At 43.4% G+C, this 17,534-nt stretch overlaps 1 protein-coding gene across 2 annotated transcripts in view; it reads left to right on the top strand.

Moving 5' to 3' along the window:
• The first annotated feature begins 10,090 nt into the window (after nt 1-10,090).
• The window catches only part of LOC149321696 (putative ATP-dependent RNA helicase DDX41), a 29,910-nt gene continuing 22,466 nt past the window's right edge, over nt 10,091-17,534 (top strand). For both annotated transcript variants that reach the window (XM_089527114.1, XM_089527107.1), the window contains exons 1-7: nt 10,091-10,194; nt 10,497-10,643; nt 11,648-11,807; nt 11,910-11,984; nt 12,745-12,805; nt 16,038-16,174; nt 16,905-16,977. In XM_089527114.1, the coding sequence (XP_089383240.1) occupies nt 10,153-10,194; nt 10,497-10,643; nt 11,648-11,807; nt 11,910-11,984; nt 12,745-12,805; nt 16,038-16,174; nt 16,905-16,977 (695 nt within the window). In that variant the 5' untranslated portion in view covers nt 10,091-10,152. The remainder of the gene's footprint in view (nt 10,195-10,496; nt 10,644-11,647; nt 11,808-11,909; nt 11,985-12,744; nt 12,806-16,037; nt 16,175-16,904; nt 16,978-17,534) is intronic.

Below are 17,534 nucleotides of genomic sequence, written 5' to 3'. Positions count from 1 at the left end.
ATCAGTAAAAGTTTAATCCAAGTTTATGCTCCAACTACAGAAGCAGAAATTAAATGTTTATACTGGAATCCAGGAGGAAACTACTCGAACATCAAAACAGGACTGCTTGTTAATCATAGGTGATTGCAGTGCAAAACCAGAAAATATAGCAGAAGCAAAGCTTGCAGGAAAATTCAGCCTGTGATCAAGAAATGATGCTGGAGACTGACTGACTATATTTTGCAATACCAACAATTTGTTCATCATAAAGACATTCTTCAGGCAACCCAAGAAGTGACTATACATGGATGTCACCTGATTGCCAATATAGAAATCAGACTACATAATTGGAAACAGAGGACGGAGAAGCTCCATTCTCTGCAAAAACAAGACCAGGAGTATATATATGATGGCATAGATGATGAACTGCTAAATATAAAAAGTTAAAACTAAAGAACACTAGATACTGGAATATTAAACACTGGATTACTGTGTCCATTTCTGGGCACCACATTTAAAAAAGGACGTTGAGAAACGAGTGTGTCCAAAGGAGGGCAACTAAAATGGTGAAGGGTCCGGAAACCATACCCTATAAGGGACACTTAGGGGGCTGGGTACGTTTAGCATGGAGAAGAGGAGGTTAAGAGGTGATATGATAGCCCTTTTTAAATATTTGAAAGGATGTTATATTGAGGAGGGAGCAAGCTTGTTGTCCGCTGCTCCAGAGAATAGGACCCAGAGCAATGGATGCAAGCTACAGGAAAAGAGCTTCCACCTCAACATTAGGAGGAACTTCCTGACAGTAAGGGCTGTTCGACAGTGGAACACACTGCCTTGGAGAGTGGTGGAGTCTCCCCCCTTGGAAGTCTTTAAACAGGCTGGATGACTATCTGTCGGATATGTTTTGATTGAGAGTTCCTGCATGGCAGGGGGTTGGACTGGATGGCCCTTGTGGTGTTTTCCAATTCTATGATTCTATAAACCAACCATCATGCCAAAATACAACCTCTTAATGTGAAAAACAGATCTGCACTATTAAACTCTGGACTGAAGGCAGGGAGGAATACAAAAAGACACAATCTGTAGCCAAAAAAAGAGGATGATAGATGAAACTCTTCAAGCAGTTAAGGGCAGACAAGAAATAAAAGTAAAAGGTGACCAAAATAGATTCAGAATCCTGAATACAACTGTTAAATTACTTGTGCGCAGGGACAAAGAGAACTGGTATAGCAATCAATCCAAAGAAATACAGTGATACCTTGGTATTTGTGGGGGATCTGTTCTGGACCTGCCCTCCAACAGATACTAAAATCCATGGAACCTCAAGTCCTATGTTCCCAAAGGTAGCATGTGCACGCAGCTGTGCCACCATTAGGGACAAAGGGACTTTAGATGAGGTCCTGTTGTCCCAAATAGTGGCACAGCTGCTTGCATGTGCCACCACTCAAGATAACGGGAGCTGTCCCTAATGGGTGGCATGGCCACATGCATGCATCATCATTGGGGACAATGGGTGGCTTGCCATCTGTGGATACCTAAATCCGCGGATGGCAAGTCCATGGATATCGAGGTCCCACTGTCAAAGGTGACAACAAAAGAGGAAGAATCAACAAAAACTTGAAGAAACTCTTTGAACAGGGGACTTATTCCTCAAGATCCAAGAAATCAATGGAAAATTTAAACCAAAAGTAGAGATGCTATACAGTCAACAGGGGAACACATTATATGACCAAGTAGAAATAAAAAGAACTATATAAAGGAGATGAAAAGGTCCATTTGAGGAAGAACCACATGAAGATGAACTTCTAAATTTACAAAGTGAATGTATGGGAAGAATAAATCGCCAGGAACAGATGGAATAGCAATAGAGTTGCTTCGCTATAGAGACAAAATGTATGCTAGTTATAACTAAAATCTGTCAACAAATAATGGTAAACCAAAAAGGCACCACAAACTGCACAAATTCAATCCCCCCAGAAGGGGACAGCAGGGATTGCAGTAACCACTGCAATAATTTCCAATGCAGGCAAAGTGATGCTGAAAATTCTACCACAAAGATTCCATATATGGAATGAGAAATGACAGATGTCCAAGATGGATCCAGAAAAGGAAGAGGCACTACGGATCATATTGCAAACATACGTTGGATAATGGAAGGCACCAAAGAACATGAAAGAAGATCAGACTGTGCTTTATAGATTACAGCAAAGCCTTTGATTCCATAGATCATGAAAAACGATGGGTTGCTCTTAGAAATGGGTGTGTCCACAACATTTTGATTTACCTGATGCATATCCTGTACTCAGGACAAGGGGTTACCATCAAGACAGAATATGGAGAAATGGGATGGATTCCAGTTGGCAAAGGGGTCAGTCAAGATTACATTTCATCATCCTGTTTAACATTTATGATGATCATATGTGTAAAAGAAGGATTAGACTCAGAGGAAGGAGGCATGAAAACTGAAGGAAGGAACATAAACAATTTAAGGTATGTAGATGGCTCCAAACTACTTCCAGAAAATAGAGACTTCAAAAGATGATTAAGAAAGTCAAGAAGGAAAGTGCAAAGTCAGGTTCACAACTGAACGTTAAAAAACAAATATAATGACCATAGATCATTTGCCTAACTTTAAAGATGACGATGAAGACACTGACATACTTAAGAGATTTTCCATACCTTGGCTCAGTCATTAATCAAAATGGAGAGTGCAGTCAAGAAACTAGAAGACTAGTATTTGGAAAGGCAACTATGAAGGAATTAGACAAGACCTTGGAGAGTAAGGATATATCATGACATAGTTAGGATTGTCCGTGCCATTATGTTTCCCATTTCTATGTATGATTGTGAAGGCTGGACAGTGAAGAAAGCTGATACGAAGAAAATCAGCTCATTTGAAGTGTGGTGCTGAAGAAGAATTCTACAGATATTGTGGACTGCTAATAAACAAACAAACAAACAAACGGTTACTAGAGTAAATCAAGCTTGGATGAGTCCTGGAGTAAATCAAGCCCTAGAATCCATACTTTGGCCGTATCATGAGAAAATATGACTCACCAGAAAAGACAATGTTTACTAAGGTAAAAGGCAACAAGAAAAGAGGAAGAGTGCATTTCAGATGTATAGACTCAATGAAGGAAGCCATGACCCTGAGTCTGCAAGACTTGGGAGTCTCTCATTCATGGAGTTGCCCCATAAGTCATAGACAACACGAAGGCAGTTAACAACAACAAAGTGTGCAAGGCTAGTGCATTCATCCTTATAGTTTTTGGTAAAACTAACCTTTTTTCTTCCCCATTCTTCTAGGTGAGGGAAAATGCCCAATTAACGTGCTTAAGATCACCAACTAGATACTGTATATTACCAGCTAGAACTGGAGTGCAAGTCTTCTAATACAATGTTTTTAGACTGTGTCATTAACTTTGCAAAGATGGCTGGTATAGCAGTGGAAGGAGAGAAAAGATGGAAAGCAGCTTCTCCTTACCTTCAGCTATGCACCCAACAGATGGGATGAAACAACAAAAGCCAAAATCCTATTAGTTTATCTTCTCTGCTAATATGGTACATTCAGTAATATCTTCGCTAGCTCCCTCCACATTGTGAAATCTGATTGCCTCTAGCACTGGTTTCAGTAGGAAAGCAACCCTGGTACTCACTGTGGTCTGTATTGCTTTGATGACAGTGGTTCACCAGGAACACTGCACAGCTATAATTAGTGTGTTGAAAATTCAGAAATCTTTATTTTGTACCCCAAGGAAAATAAAAAACACCCAGCTCCAACAAAGCTCAAATTTGGTGACTAGGCTCGAGCTGATCCATATTTGCATCCTTTCACTGACAACAGGGTGGTGGCAGGAGAATTGGCACAGGTTCAAAGAAGTACAGCTGAAACAGTGAAGGAAGGATCAATAGATCTGAAAAACACACATCACCTGAGCCATTTAGACCAGGGGTCGGCAACCTCCGGCCCACGGGCCAGATGCAGCCCGCGGAGGCCTTTCAGGCGGCCCCTGCCGCTGCTAGCGGCTTTTCGCCGCTCCCGGGCGCCGCCATTTTATATCTCAAAATGGTGGCGAAGTCTCGCGCGACCTTCCCCGTGGTCGCGTGAGACTTCGCCGCCATTTTGAAAAACAAAATGGCAGCGGCCTAGAGGCGAAGTCTCGCACGACCACATGAAAGGTCGCGCGAGACTTCGCCTCCATTGGCAGCGGCCCTCTGGGAGGCCCGATGCCGTCGTTGGGGCCCTCCAAGAGGGCTCTGGCAGCAGCAGCAGCCCTCTGGGAGGCCCGATGCCGTCGCTGGGGCCCTCCAAGAGGGCTCTGGCTGCAGCAGCGGCCCTCTGGGAGGCCCGATGCCATTGGTGGGGCCCTCCAAGAGGCCCGCTGCCGCCGCCGGAGCCCTTTTGGAGGGCCCCAGCGACGGCAAAAGGGCCGGCAAAGAGGAGGAGGCCTCCAGCACTGGCGGCCCCCGCCGGCTTTTTTGCCGGCCTCTGACAGGGCCTGGGGCCCCATCAGGGGCCAGCAAAGAGGAGGAGGCCTGGCCCCTGGAGGGTGGAAGCTCCGCCCCCAGCATGCGGCTCCGCCCCGGAGAGTGGAAGCTCCACCCCTGGCATGCGGCCCCGCCCCAGAGGGTGGAAGCTCCACCCCCCGGCTTTGGCCCCCCAGTTGTCTGAGGGACAGCAACCCGGCCCCCGGCTCAAAAAGGTTGCCTACCCCTGATTTAGACTATCCATCCTCTCTAGCTTACCAATATTCGGCAGTGAAACAAATGTTTCTGGGAAGATAACAAACCAAGCATGATGACAACGTGATTCATGTTATGTGTCCTCAGCACTCTAAGAACTATACTGCCTCTGAACATGGAATCATCACAGGATTTATTCTGTATGGATCCAGTGTGTTTTTTAAATGGGAAAAACAAGCTTAACTAGTTGTGGAATAGAGTCCCATATTTTTTACCAGGCATAATTCCTTTTGTCTTTTCTGAACATGCAACCAATCCATTTCACCCATCTCAGAGACTAGAAGTGTAAGCAAACCAATAAGGTATCTTATTTGATCAGTGCCACTCTCATAGATTGCAGAAAATTGCTAAATATATTAAATACATTACTTAAACAGTTTATCATCACTTCTCATTTCAGTCCTCCAGACAAATTATGATATAGACATGAGTATAGTAACAAAATTAGTGTGTGGACAGGGTAAAAACAGAAAATGGCAGATATAAAAGTTATTGTTCAATCACAAGCTTGAAAAAAACATAGTCTTGTTGATGTTTAAAATATGACAAGACCTAGGCAAATTTCAAGTTCAAAATCTGAGGTGCCAACCAATACATATATTATCTCCAGTACCCACACACATAAGTCTGAAAGGCACTCTTAAACCTAGAGAAAGGCCTCAAACTGAGGATCTACCAAATAGTTTCAAATGGCGGTATGAATGGTATCTGATCATATGGGGCAGAAGTAGGTAACATCCTCAAGATGGTGGTGAACCACAATTTCTATCTTCCTTCACGATTAGCTATGCTGGCCAAGGCTGATGGGAACTGCACTCCATCAATTTCTGGGGCCATGCTCTGCCCATACCTGATTTAGAGCTTTGAATATAAGACCTTAAATTGTGCACACAGCCAAACTAAGAGGTAATATATATTTTTCGACATGGCTGTTATATTTGAGATTTCCAAACATTTAAAGAGCAGACCCATATTCAGTCTGTTGCAGCAATCAAACCTGGAGGTAGCTGAAACAGAGATAACCAGAGCTGGCTCTACAAGTCTACCAGAACTCTGAAACTGATCATTTGTGGGGAGGACAATCTCTATTGCGGTAATCTGGGGAATTTATGATTAGTAAGCATAATTAAGAAGTAAATTTAATTTAAAGCAGGTTCTCTGTGGGAAATGAGAACTTAACAATAGTCATATTGCAGACCCAGGTAGTCCAGAATTCTGTTCCTACAGTGGCCAATTTCCTATGGAAAGCTTCCCAGTAGAACTACTGATTTGGGGAGATTGGAAGGTAGGGTGCAAACTAATTCAAGAATTTTGTGATGTAGATGAAAAACTAATTGGTTTGCCTGCTATGCAATTTAAATTCTGGTGATGCATTTACATATAAATTAGTGTATTGGCAGTCTCGAAATTTAACCCTTCTACAAATGATGAAATACTTATTCTCAAGACAATCTTTTAGGCCCGTGGTAGAAAATGCTAAGAAATGCAGTTTTCTGAAAACCACCTACTTGTTACAGTCGATGAACATTTGGAATCTAAACTGTCTAAATGTTAGATAGTTTAGTGGCATTTCTTCTCATATTATAAATGAACAGATTTCTGTATACCTCTCCTCTCCCCTGGTATGTTCACCAAGAACCTTCTCTGAAAAATCTAATCCGAGGTCAGCCCCAATTATTCACACTACATTCTAGTTATTTCTTGGATCCCCTACATATTAGGACTTTAGACTAAGCTTAAATAGATAGAGTCCTACATTGGACCATAGTTAGCAATAGCAAATACATTTCTATAAAGCTTATCAGTGAATTAGCACTCCCTAAGCGGTTTACAATGTGTAAACCAATTGCCCCCAACAAGTTGGGTACTCATTTCACTGACCTGCAAAAGGATGGAAGGCTGAGTTGATCTTGGAACCCTCCAAGATCAAACTTACAATGTTGTGGCAGCAGGGCCATCATTCAACCACTGCACTACCAGGGCTCCAGTTCTGCACCACAGTTCCACAACCTTCCCCACTCACCAATAGCTGTCAAGCCCAAAGAGAGGTCATTACTAGTAGGGAGGAAAGGGAAAGGGGAGGCAACTGAGAATATGATGTAACAGCTGGGTTCAACTGGGGGAAGGGAGAAACTAAGGTGCACTCATAGATGGAGTGCATCCTTCTTTTCCCTTCTTTCCCACCTCTCAAGTCTTGACAGTTGGTAGGATGGGAGGAGGATGTCCAGAGTGCAAGGGCAAGAGCCTTTGTGCCCCCCATCCAAAAAGGGACACATGCACCTGTATGCCACACATATGTACATGTCATTAACAGGATGCCAGCCATAGTGTGCAATATCTTTAAAATATCCATCATTTTATTCCAATACTACTACCTGATTTACATGACTTTAAAGCAGACAATGAAGGCACTGAACTAATTCAAGATGTTCCGTATCTTGGCTCAGTCATTAATCAGAATGGAGACTGGAGTCAAGAAATGAGAAGATTAAGACTATGAAGGACAGCTATGAAGAAACTAGACAAGACCCCAGAAATTTCCAACTTCTATGCATGGTTGTGAAAGCTGGAAAGTGAAGAAACCTGATACAAAAAAAAAAAAATCATTTGAAATGTGATGGTTAAACTCAGGCTTCTGTACTTTGGATATATCATGAGAAGATAGATATGACTCACCAGAAAAGTCAATAATGCTTGGTAAGGTAGAAGGTTGCAGGAAAAGAGAAAGACCATATTACAGGTAGATAGATTTGATTAAGGAAGGTGAGACTTCAAGACTTGAGTTCTTGATAAAAGGGTGACTTAGGGGTCTCTCATTCATAAACTGAGGTCAACTTCACAGCAGTTAACAACAACAAATTGAATCTATACAAGGAATTCTGTGGCATCTGAGGACTAGCAAGGGCGCATTACAGACGGGCAAAAGGTATGTACTAGGGTTAGGAAAGGGCCCCAGTATGTACTTAGTACGTACAAAATGGTGGCGCCCATTCTACATGGGTGCCGCCATTGGGACGTCACGACCACGGCGCTTCCAAATGGAGCGGCGCGGAAGTGACGTCCTGGTGCCACGCGAGGGCGACTGGGGCGCCCTTTCCGCAGCGCCAGAAGGAGCTCCAAAACAGCGCTCCTTCCAGGTTTGTGTCGCTGGTGCAGCCTTTACACGGCTACGCCAGCGACACAAATGAAAAAGGGGCCGAGCGGCCCCTTTCTCTTTGTCCCCGCCGCTATTGGGTGTCCTTGGGGCATGAAGCCCCAAGGACAACCCTTTCCAGGCCGCAGGGAAGCAGCCTTTTGCCGCTTCCCCACGGCCTGGAAAGCGGCGGATTGGGGCTTCAGAGGCTGCCGCTGTGGCAACTGAGGCCCCGATCTGGCAGGGAAAGGGGCGGGTACAGGCCGCCCCAAAAGGGCGGTCTGTAAACCACCAAAGTTGAGTTACAGTAATGCCAGTTTACTCTTTTGTTATTGCAAGTACAGGATCTTTAAAATGCTCCCAATAACATAGCAGTATAGTAATCTATAATAATTGTGTCCTGATTGCTTCTTCACTAATTCTGTCCACATAATATGTAGGAATATAAGGCAGAAACAAATGCCTAACTCAATTTTACCATGTATTAGCTAGCTTCTCTCAGTTTTTCAAAATGTTTGGCCAACATACAGGTACATGTACCTACTTTTACTTTTTTAAAAAAAATCCGTCTTAAGCAGGATACATTTTGAATGATACATATTTTGTCATAGATGTTTTATAGCTGAATAAGATTTTTGCTATGGCAGTAAAAGATCAATTGAGATTGAGTCTGCCAAATAGATATTATGATCTATCAGAATTTACAATTCTGTCGTCTTAGATGTGTATGTATATGTCTGTACTATCCATCAAACAAAAATTGTATCAGGCATCAAATACTACAGAGGAGGAAACTCCCCCCCTTCTGTAAAACTGCAGTAGTAACTTGCTCAGTTATGAATTTATGATATGTAAGCAGGCAATTTAATTTAATTTTCTGGTTTAGCACAGTCTTCTAACAACACATGAGAAAGCGTAAATTTTTAAAAACAGAAATACCTTTTCATTTTTCCACTTCTATTTCCAGTTCAAAGTAATGGCAAGGTCTTTAGGTGATTAAACCTGTGCTTGAACGGGAATCATGCATCATGATAACTCTGAATGATTGTTATGGCCATAAAATTAAGAGAGACGGAGAATACTAACATACTAACATGCAATGATCACCACATTTAACCATGATATTAACAACTGAGTTGCAAAGACCTAATGGGGAAAAGACGGGCTTTATACCTGTGCTTGAATGTTAAAACATGTTTTTCCCTACAAAAGTAGAGGGTAATTAAAATATTGGGGGCATACTTATCAAATTCACAGATGACACCAAATTAGGAGTAGCTAATACCCCAGAGGGCAAGATCAAGATTCAAAATGACCTGAACAGATTAGAAAGTTGTGCCAAAGCTAACAAAATGAATTTCAACAGGGAGAAATGTAAGGTACTGCACTTTGGGCAGAAAAATGAAATGCACAGATATGGGGATGGGGGACACCTGGCTGAATGAAACTATGTGTGAAAGGGATCTAGGAGTCCAAGTAGACCACAAGTTGAACATGAGTCAACAGTGCGATGCAGCAGCTAAAAAGGCCAATGCAATTTCAGGCTGCATCAATAGAAGTATAGTGTCTAGATCAAGAGAAGTAATAGTGCCACTGTATTCTGCTCTGGTCAGGCCCCATCTGGAATATTGTGTCCAGTTCTGGGTGCCACAATTCAAAAAGGACATTGAGAAACTGGAGCCATGTGTCCAAAGGAGGGTGACTAAAATGGTGAAGGGTCTGGAAATTATGCCCTATGAGGAACAACTTAGGGAGCTGGGGATGTTTAGCCTGGAGAAGGGAAGGTTAAGAGGTGATATGATAGCCCTGTTTAAATCCTTGAAGGGATGTCATACTGAGGAGTGTTCAACTTGTGGTCTACTTGGACTCCCAGATCCCTTTCACACGTCACACTTTCTCAGCCTCAGAGGAAGGCGCCCCTTTGAAGAAACCTGCCAAGAAAACCCTATGATAGACTTGCCTCAGGGTCGCCACAAGCCAAACAATGACTTGAAGGCATACAGCTAGAACCACAAAGGTGCTGCAAGGCCCCCTTCACAGGCACTGATTGTCCAAATTAACACAGTTACGTGTTCGGGTTCTACAAGGATACCAACGCAAGCCGACTCTGCCTGGCGTCCGTTCGCCTTCTTGCTAAGTTTGGCCCCAGCTACTGCCCGTCTTAAAAGGCACCCGGAAACCGCTGTGCGCGGGGTGGGTGGGCGTGGTCGCAGTTACTAAGCGACGACGTAGGCCTTTCCAGACACGTGACCCAGAACCTCGCTGCTCTGCTTCCTCTCGTTGGCTACGGAGCGGAAATGGGCCTTTTCGAAAACATGGAGGCCGGAAGTGGCAGGAAGGTAAGGCTGAGGGGCCCGGAGAGGCTGTCCTCGTCCAGGGCTGCATCCACACTGGAGGGATAACCCGGTTTGGCACCGTTTTAGCTTGTTGTCTGGCTCAAGGCTATGGAATTCTGGGAGTTGGAGTTTGTGCTGCGCTCCGCTCTGGGCCCCACAGCAAACTCCAACTCCCAGAATTCCATAGCCTTGAGCCTTGAGTTAAAGCGGTGCCAAACCGGGTTATCCCTCCAGTGTGGATGCAGCCCATGGATAAGATTCCCACCCCCTGGAGGCTGACCCTCGTCTCTCTCCATTCCCCTCAGAGGCAGCGCGAAGAAGAGTCCGAAGCGTCGGAAGAGAAGGAGAAGGAGGAAGAGGAGGAGGAGGAGGAGGAGGAAGAGGATGGCGGCCACGACGACGAAGACGAGTACCAGCCCTACGTTCCCGTCAAGCTCCGCAAGCAGCAGAGGGTAAAGCAGCCTGCCTCCCGCCGCCTGGCCCTCTTGTTAGCTGCCCTCGAGTGGACTTCGACTCATGGCGACCCTGGGGATGAAATCTGGCAGAAGGCCTTCCTCGCTTTCTAGTGCCCTCTGCCTTCCCTGGCATCGTTGCCTTAATTCTCATGAGTCCTCTCTTCTCATGATATGGCCAAAATATGACAGCCTCAGGGAGCTGGGGATGTTTAGCCTGGAGAAGAGAAGGTTAAGAGGTGATATGATGATAGCCCTGTTTAAACGTTTGAAGGGATGTCATATTGAGGAGGGAGCAAGCTTGTTTTCTGCTCCAGAGAGCAGGACCCGGAACAATGGATGCAAGCTGCAAGAAAAGAGATTCCTCCTCAACATTAGGAGGAACCTCCTGACAGTAAGGGCTGTTTGACAGTGGAACACACTCTTTCCTCAGAGTGTAGTGGAATCTCCTTCCTTGGAAGTCTTTAAACAGAGGCTGGATGGCCATCTGTCAGGGATGCTTTGAGTTCCTGCATGACAGAATGGGGTTGGATTATTGGACTGGATGGCCCTTGCGGTCACTTCCAACTCTATGATTCTATGATTCTAATTGTCTTGCCTTCCAGGGAGAGTTCAAGCTTAGTCTGTTCAAGGACCTGTTATTTGTCCTTTTGGCTGTCTGCGGTACCCTCTGTACTCTTCTCCAGCACCACATCTCAGATTAATTAGCTTTCTTCCTATCTGCTTTCTTTGCTGTCCATCTCTCACATCCATGCATGGAGTTGAGGATTACAATGGTTTAGATCAGTGGTCCCCAAACTGTGCCCTTTAAGAGATTTCGGTCTTCAGCTCCCAGAAGCCTCAGCCATGTTGGCCAATGGTCTGGGATTCTGGGAGCAGAAGTCCAAAATTCCCTTAAACAGCACAGTTTGGGGACCACTGGCTTAGATGAAAATTAGCTGATAATTAAGGCTTTGCTTCCAGCAGGTACCAAATCTAACCTCTTGGTTCTTATGCATATTCAGCAGCAAAAGCTACTGCAGATGCGCCGTAAGGGAGTGTTGGAGGAAGAACAAAGGGATAGTGGAAGTGATTATCATGGCGATGAAGATGACATTCCCCTGGGTCCACAGTCCAACGTCAGCCTCCTGGACCAGCACCAACACCTCAAAGAGAAAGCTGAAGGTAGAGTTGGAGTACTTGGTTTGATCTGTGTATGGGTGGTGGTGGTGGTAGAGATGGATTGATATAAGGTGTGAACTTGACTCTTCTTTTACCCTCCCCTAGCACGTAAAGAGTCAGCCAAGGAGAAACAGCTTAAGGAGGAGGAGAAGATCCTGGAGAGTGTGGCAGAAGGACGAGGTAAGTGGCAAGAGATGATTCCTGAAGGACATTTTACAATCCCATGGTACTAGCAGAGATGGTAGTGGGGTGGGGGAAGGTGAAAATCTTACAGCTGGCAAACAACCATTAATCAGTTGAAGCACAAGTTGTCTGATGCGTCCCAGAGCCTCCCCTTCTTGTTGTTATATCCGTTCTGGTAGTCAAGGTCTGCTGTCCCAGCCCAGGACTTCCTCTGCCCCATCTCAGATTCGCCCCTTTTCACTTGCTCCCCCTCACTCCTGGAACCTTCTTCCTCCACGAACAAGAGCCATCACTTCTTTAACCAGCTTCAAAACGGAGCTGAAGACCATCTTGTTCAGAGAAGCATTCCCAGGCATTGCATAATTGTCACTTGCTATTTGATGCTCTTTTGTTGTCTCTTTTATTGAATCATTTCCTGTATTGCTATGTATTTTATATGCATTATCCTACTACAAAGGCCCCTTCCCCACCACCACTCCCTTCTCCTTTTGTGTCATGTCTTTCTAGATTGTAAGCCTGAGGGCAGGGAACCGTCCAATTAAAAAGATTGCATGTACAGCGCTGTGTAAATTTACAGCGCTTTATAAATAAAGGTTAATAATAATAATAATAAGTAAGACCAGGATCCCATAGGTCAGAGCTACCCACTATACTATTCTTGCTCTGACACCCCCACTTTAATTAGTGAGTGCTGCTAAAACCAGATGTTCCTTGGGCTTAAAAAAGACTAGCTAACTCATCTCTTTTTCTTGTGCAGCTCTAATGTCTGTGAAGGAAATGGCGAAGGGCATCACATACGACGATCCTATTAAAACCAGGTAGATCACACATGTCATTTGTACAACTGAAATGATGCTCTGATTTAGGCAGAGTTCTGCAGAGATATGTCAGTAACGCTTGTTCTTTGCTATTTCTTTCAAAGCTACTTGTTCTTACTAAGGCACGTTACAGACCACCCCTTTGGGGCGGCCTGTAGGCACGCCTTTCCCCGGTGTATCGGGGCCTCAGCTGCCAGACCGGCAGCCTCCGAGGCTCCGATCTGCCAGTTTCCAGGCCACGGGGAAGCGGCAAAAGGCCGCTTCCCCGCAACCTGGAAAGGGGTGTCCTTGGGGCTTCAAGCCCCAAGGACACCCCGCGGCGGCGGGGAGGAGGAGAAAGGGGCCTCTTGGCCCCTTTCTCCCTTGCGTTGCTGGGTGCAGCTGTCTGACGGCTGCGCCCAGCGACGCAAACCAGGAAGGAGCTCCGTGGAAAGGGCGCATTAAGTGCCCTCACGCGGAGCAATGGCGTCACGTCTGTGCCGCCTCGTTTGGAGGCGGCACGTTTGTCACGCCATCATGGCAGCAGCCGTGTGGAATGGCCACTGCCATTTTGTGCGCGCGGAGCTCGTGCTAAGGTTGGGGTGTGGAAGCACCGCCCCTTCCTAACCCTAGTACGCGCTCGTCTGTAACCTGCCTAAGAGTCCCAAGAAAAGGCAATGGGATGTATATTTTCCTACATACCATCAGTCTAGGCTTTTTGTCTTCAAACCTTAGATGCTGGGGTGTTTGTGTGTGTGCCTCCTTAACCCTACCAGACTAGGAGTGGTTATCAGGACTGCTGTGCCACACATGAAATAGATGCTAGTATCCATGATATTTACATGTTAGAAGTAAGCAAATTGTGTTTCTAAGAAACCTTTGGCATCCTGCTTACAAATAATTTGAACTTGCAGCTTGTTTTATGAAATTATTCTATTTAAAATTTGTCAATATTGGCTTACTAGCAATACTGCTGTTTTCATTAGCCTTTAACATATGAGTGGGGAATATATGGCCCTCCAGATGTAGTTGGACTGCATCTTCCTTCAGCCCTGCTCAGCATAGCCAATTCTGAGGAATGCTGGGAGCTGCAGTCTAGCAACATATGGAGGACCACACATTGCCCATTCTGTTTTAATTGTTGACAGTAGGTTAAATTCACAGCACTTTAGCATGAGGAGACATGTGGCAACAAATATAAGCTGTTGCAACTTGCAGTAGCAAGTATAATGTAAAGTGGCAATTATTTTCTGAATGAAAGAATAAGCATTTACATTATACCATGCACTTATAAGAATCTGTCTTTTGAGAAAAAATGAGTCTCATCTTCCTGGAACATCTGATTTATACTTTGGAGTTATCATGACCCTAAAATGGCAGACGCTTCTATAATGTTGTCTTTTAAAAACAGGACTATTGTAGATAGGAGTTCTGTTACTTTCATTTGTATGTGCAAAATAGGAAGATAGAGTTCATGTGAAGCAGGGTAGGCAGAAGCCAAATTGGGATCCTGTGGTAGATTTCCAGGTGATTTGCAATAGATCAGTGAAGAGTTTGAGTTCCTGGTGGTCTAACAACAGCAGCAGCCTCTTTCTAATTAGATAGCTGAAACCAAGAAAACTTGGAGAATAATATGAACAAATTTGTGTATGAACTCTAGTTCTGATACTAAAAGCATATTCCTCAACTAAGCATCTGTTTGGAAGCTTATCATTCCATGTATCATCCTAAAGCAGAATTTTCCTTGTAGTTCCAATTGGTAAACCTCAGGATTAGAGTGAAAAACATTCCCCCCCCCGAAAATATGTATTATTTTTTATCATAAAATACAAATAAAATCAACAATAGGCAAACAACCTCTTGTTTTCTTTTGGCCCTTGACATGTCTTCCTTTTAATCTTGTTAAATTGAAGAGTGCACTTTATAACCAAAGAGAAACATCCCTTATCTTCTAACTTGCATTAGCGTTTCTATATTATGAGGAGAAAAGAGAAAGAAAGTTTTTAAAGCTTTTTTCTCCTTTTTTCCATCCCTCTTTTCTTTACTTGCTATGAAAAAAAAATAAAAGAGATAAAAGAGCCCTTAATCCCTTGTTTAATATTATTTAAGCCGTGTTGCTCTTCTTTCTTTCAACTTTTCTCCTTGTCACAAATCTTCTTGATATAATACCGTCTTGAATCCAAGATTTTCAGCATCTGCGTAATCATGAAAATTGTAAGCAGGTGTACTGATGTATATCATCACATCTGAAAATTATAACAGATAGTTTATATACTTGTCTTCATAACATAAATCAGACCTTCAAAACTGCTAAATTTTAATTTAGCTCCCATTTCCTTTTCAAAAAATCCAGAATTTTTTGCTATTCTTCTCTCCTTTTCGTCATGCTTTGATCTTTAAGGTGGCATGACATTCTGTCCAAGTCCTTGTATTCATTTCTTTAAGCATCCACTCCTCTAAGCTTGGCATTTTTCCTAATTTCCAGTATTTAGCAATAAGAATTCTGGCGGCTGTTACTAAATAAAGCAGTATTCTTCAATGTTCATTTTCATCCCTGGGTTTTAGCATCGAAGTCATATTAAGTAAATAAAATTTGGGACTTATAGGGAATTTTAAATATTTCCTGGATAGTAGAATGGACTTCCTTCCAAAATTTTTGGATTAAGGGGCATTTCCACCACATGTGGTATAAAGTCCCTTTATCTTTATTACATCTCCAGCATGACCCATCTGACAATTTATAAATTTGTTTTAATTTCCAAGGAAATCGGTAATGAAAAACAAATTAAGACCTGTGGGATCTACGTCTGACCCCTCTGTGGTCAGAGTGGTGTGATGATGAATATACTAATTTCTCAGTGAGAAACCCACACAATCCTAGTGGTATTGTTAGCATTTTTACAGTCAGCCTTCCATATCCACAGATTTTGTATCCACAAATTCAAGCATCCATGGTTTGAAAATATTCCAAAAAGATATGAATTCTAAAAAGCAAACATTGATTTTGCCATTTTATATAAGGGGGCACCACTTTACTATGCCATTGTATTTAATGGGACTCGAGCATCCACAGATTTTGGTATCCATGGGGGCCCTTGGAACTAAACCCCAGTGGATACCAAGAGTATTTGTAAGATGGTGTTGATGGAGAGTAGCTATCCCTTGATTAATGGTTTTGTTTTATTTCCTTGGGACTGGCCTCAGCCTGATATTCTTGTTCCTTTCTGGTACATTTTCTGTGTTTTCTTGCCAGCTGGAGAGCTCCTCGGTATGTCCTGGCTATGTCAGAGGCACGGCATGATCGTGTGCGTAAGAAATACCACATCCTTGTGGAAGGGGAAGGCATCCCACCTCCACTCAAAAGCTTCAAAGAGATGAAGTTTCCAGCAGGTTGGTAGCAAACTAGCGATTTTAAAGAGAGCCGTTTCTGGGAGACTCAAAGCGCCCATCATACTCTGAGTTTGGAGATAAAGACTCCAACCTGTTCAGCTTCTCTCTTTGCTGGACTAGCATGTTCTAAGGGCTTCTTTTTGCACCATCTGTTATACTTGGATACAGCTAACAAAATCCAGCATATGGATTCCTCTGTTACATCACTTTCCCGTTCTAAAATATTGTATGTGAGGATGCATTTTTTCCCCACTCACTGTCACCTGCAAGTATTTTTCAGGGGAAAGGAGATAACAATATTTGTTGATGTTGTGTACCTTCAAGTAGTTTCTGACATATGAAGACCCTATGGCAATCATGGGGTTTTCTTGGCAAGTCTTTTCAGAACGGGTTTGCCACTGCCATCCTCTGAGGCTGAGAGAGTGTGACCTGTCCAAGGTCACCCAGTGGGTTTAAATGGCTGAGCTGGATTTGAACCCTGGTCTGCAGAGTCATAGTCCAACGCTGAAACCACTATACCATGCTGGCTGTCTCTATAAACAGTGTTTATAAGTGGATATTTGACATAATATGGATAACCATTATACTGTTATTTATGAGTCTGAGTAGTAAAAATAAGCCTAGGGTGTTTCCCTGAGTGTCCACATCCCTGTTTCAGGGACATGGTAGGATAGAGCTTGGTTTCTGTTCAGCTCTTCAGAGGCTAATCCCTGCCTAACTCTTCCTACAGCTATCCTGCGAGGCCTGAAGAAAAAAGGGATCCTGCAACCAACACCCATCCAGATCCAGGGAATTCCCACCATGTGAGTTCTACAAGACTGTCTTGAACCTCCTTGTGATGGTATTAGATTGCTATCATGCTCTATAACAGGGATCTTGATACTAGTCATCCTCTTTCTTCCTGTACTGTATAGTCATGGTGAAGCTACAGAGGGTCCTGCAACCTTAAGGACTTAAATATTCATTGTGTAATAGGTTTATGTGAGTTGGAGTCTGTTTTGTCAGATACTGACAAAATGGACCCTAGCCCAAGACAGTTCATGCTAAATAAAATTGTATGTGTTTAAAGTGTCAGAGAATTCCTTTCTGCAACAAACTCACACAGTTCCTCTTCTAGAATTTGGAATCTGGAATACAGTGGTCTTGGTGAGCCTCTCTAAATGCTTTTTCAACTGAAGTGCAGTGTACAAATATTTCAGATAAATAAATTGCTGCCTTTCAAGGTTGCTAACTTCAAGCCATAATACGCAGTGTATCAAGATATTGAAAAAGGTGGGATAAACATGTAATAAGTAAATAAAACAGCAGCAGTTAAAAATAATACAGAGAGCTAGATATTTAGAAATGCATTTCTAAAATT

This window comes from Sceloporus occidentalis, unplaced genomic scaffold, assembly GCF_023333645.1.
Source record: "Sceloporus occidentalis isolate IW3139 unplaced genomic scaffold, rSceOcc1.0.p SCAF_1, whole genome shotgun sequence".
NCBI lineage: Eukaryota > Metazoa > Chordata > Lepidosauria > Squamata > Phrynosomatidae > Sceloporus > Sceloporus occidentalis.
Note: the sequence above shows the minus strand (reverse complement) of the source record. Positions and strands in the feature narration are given on the sequence as shown.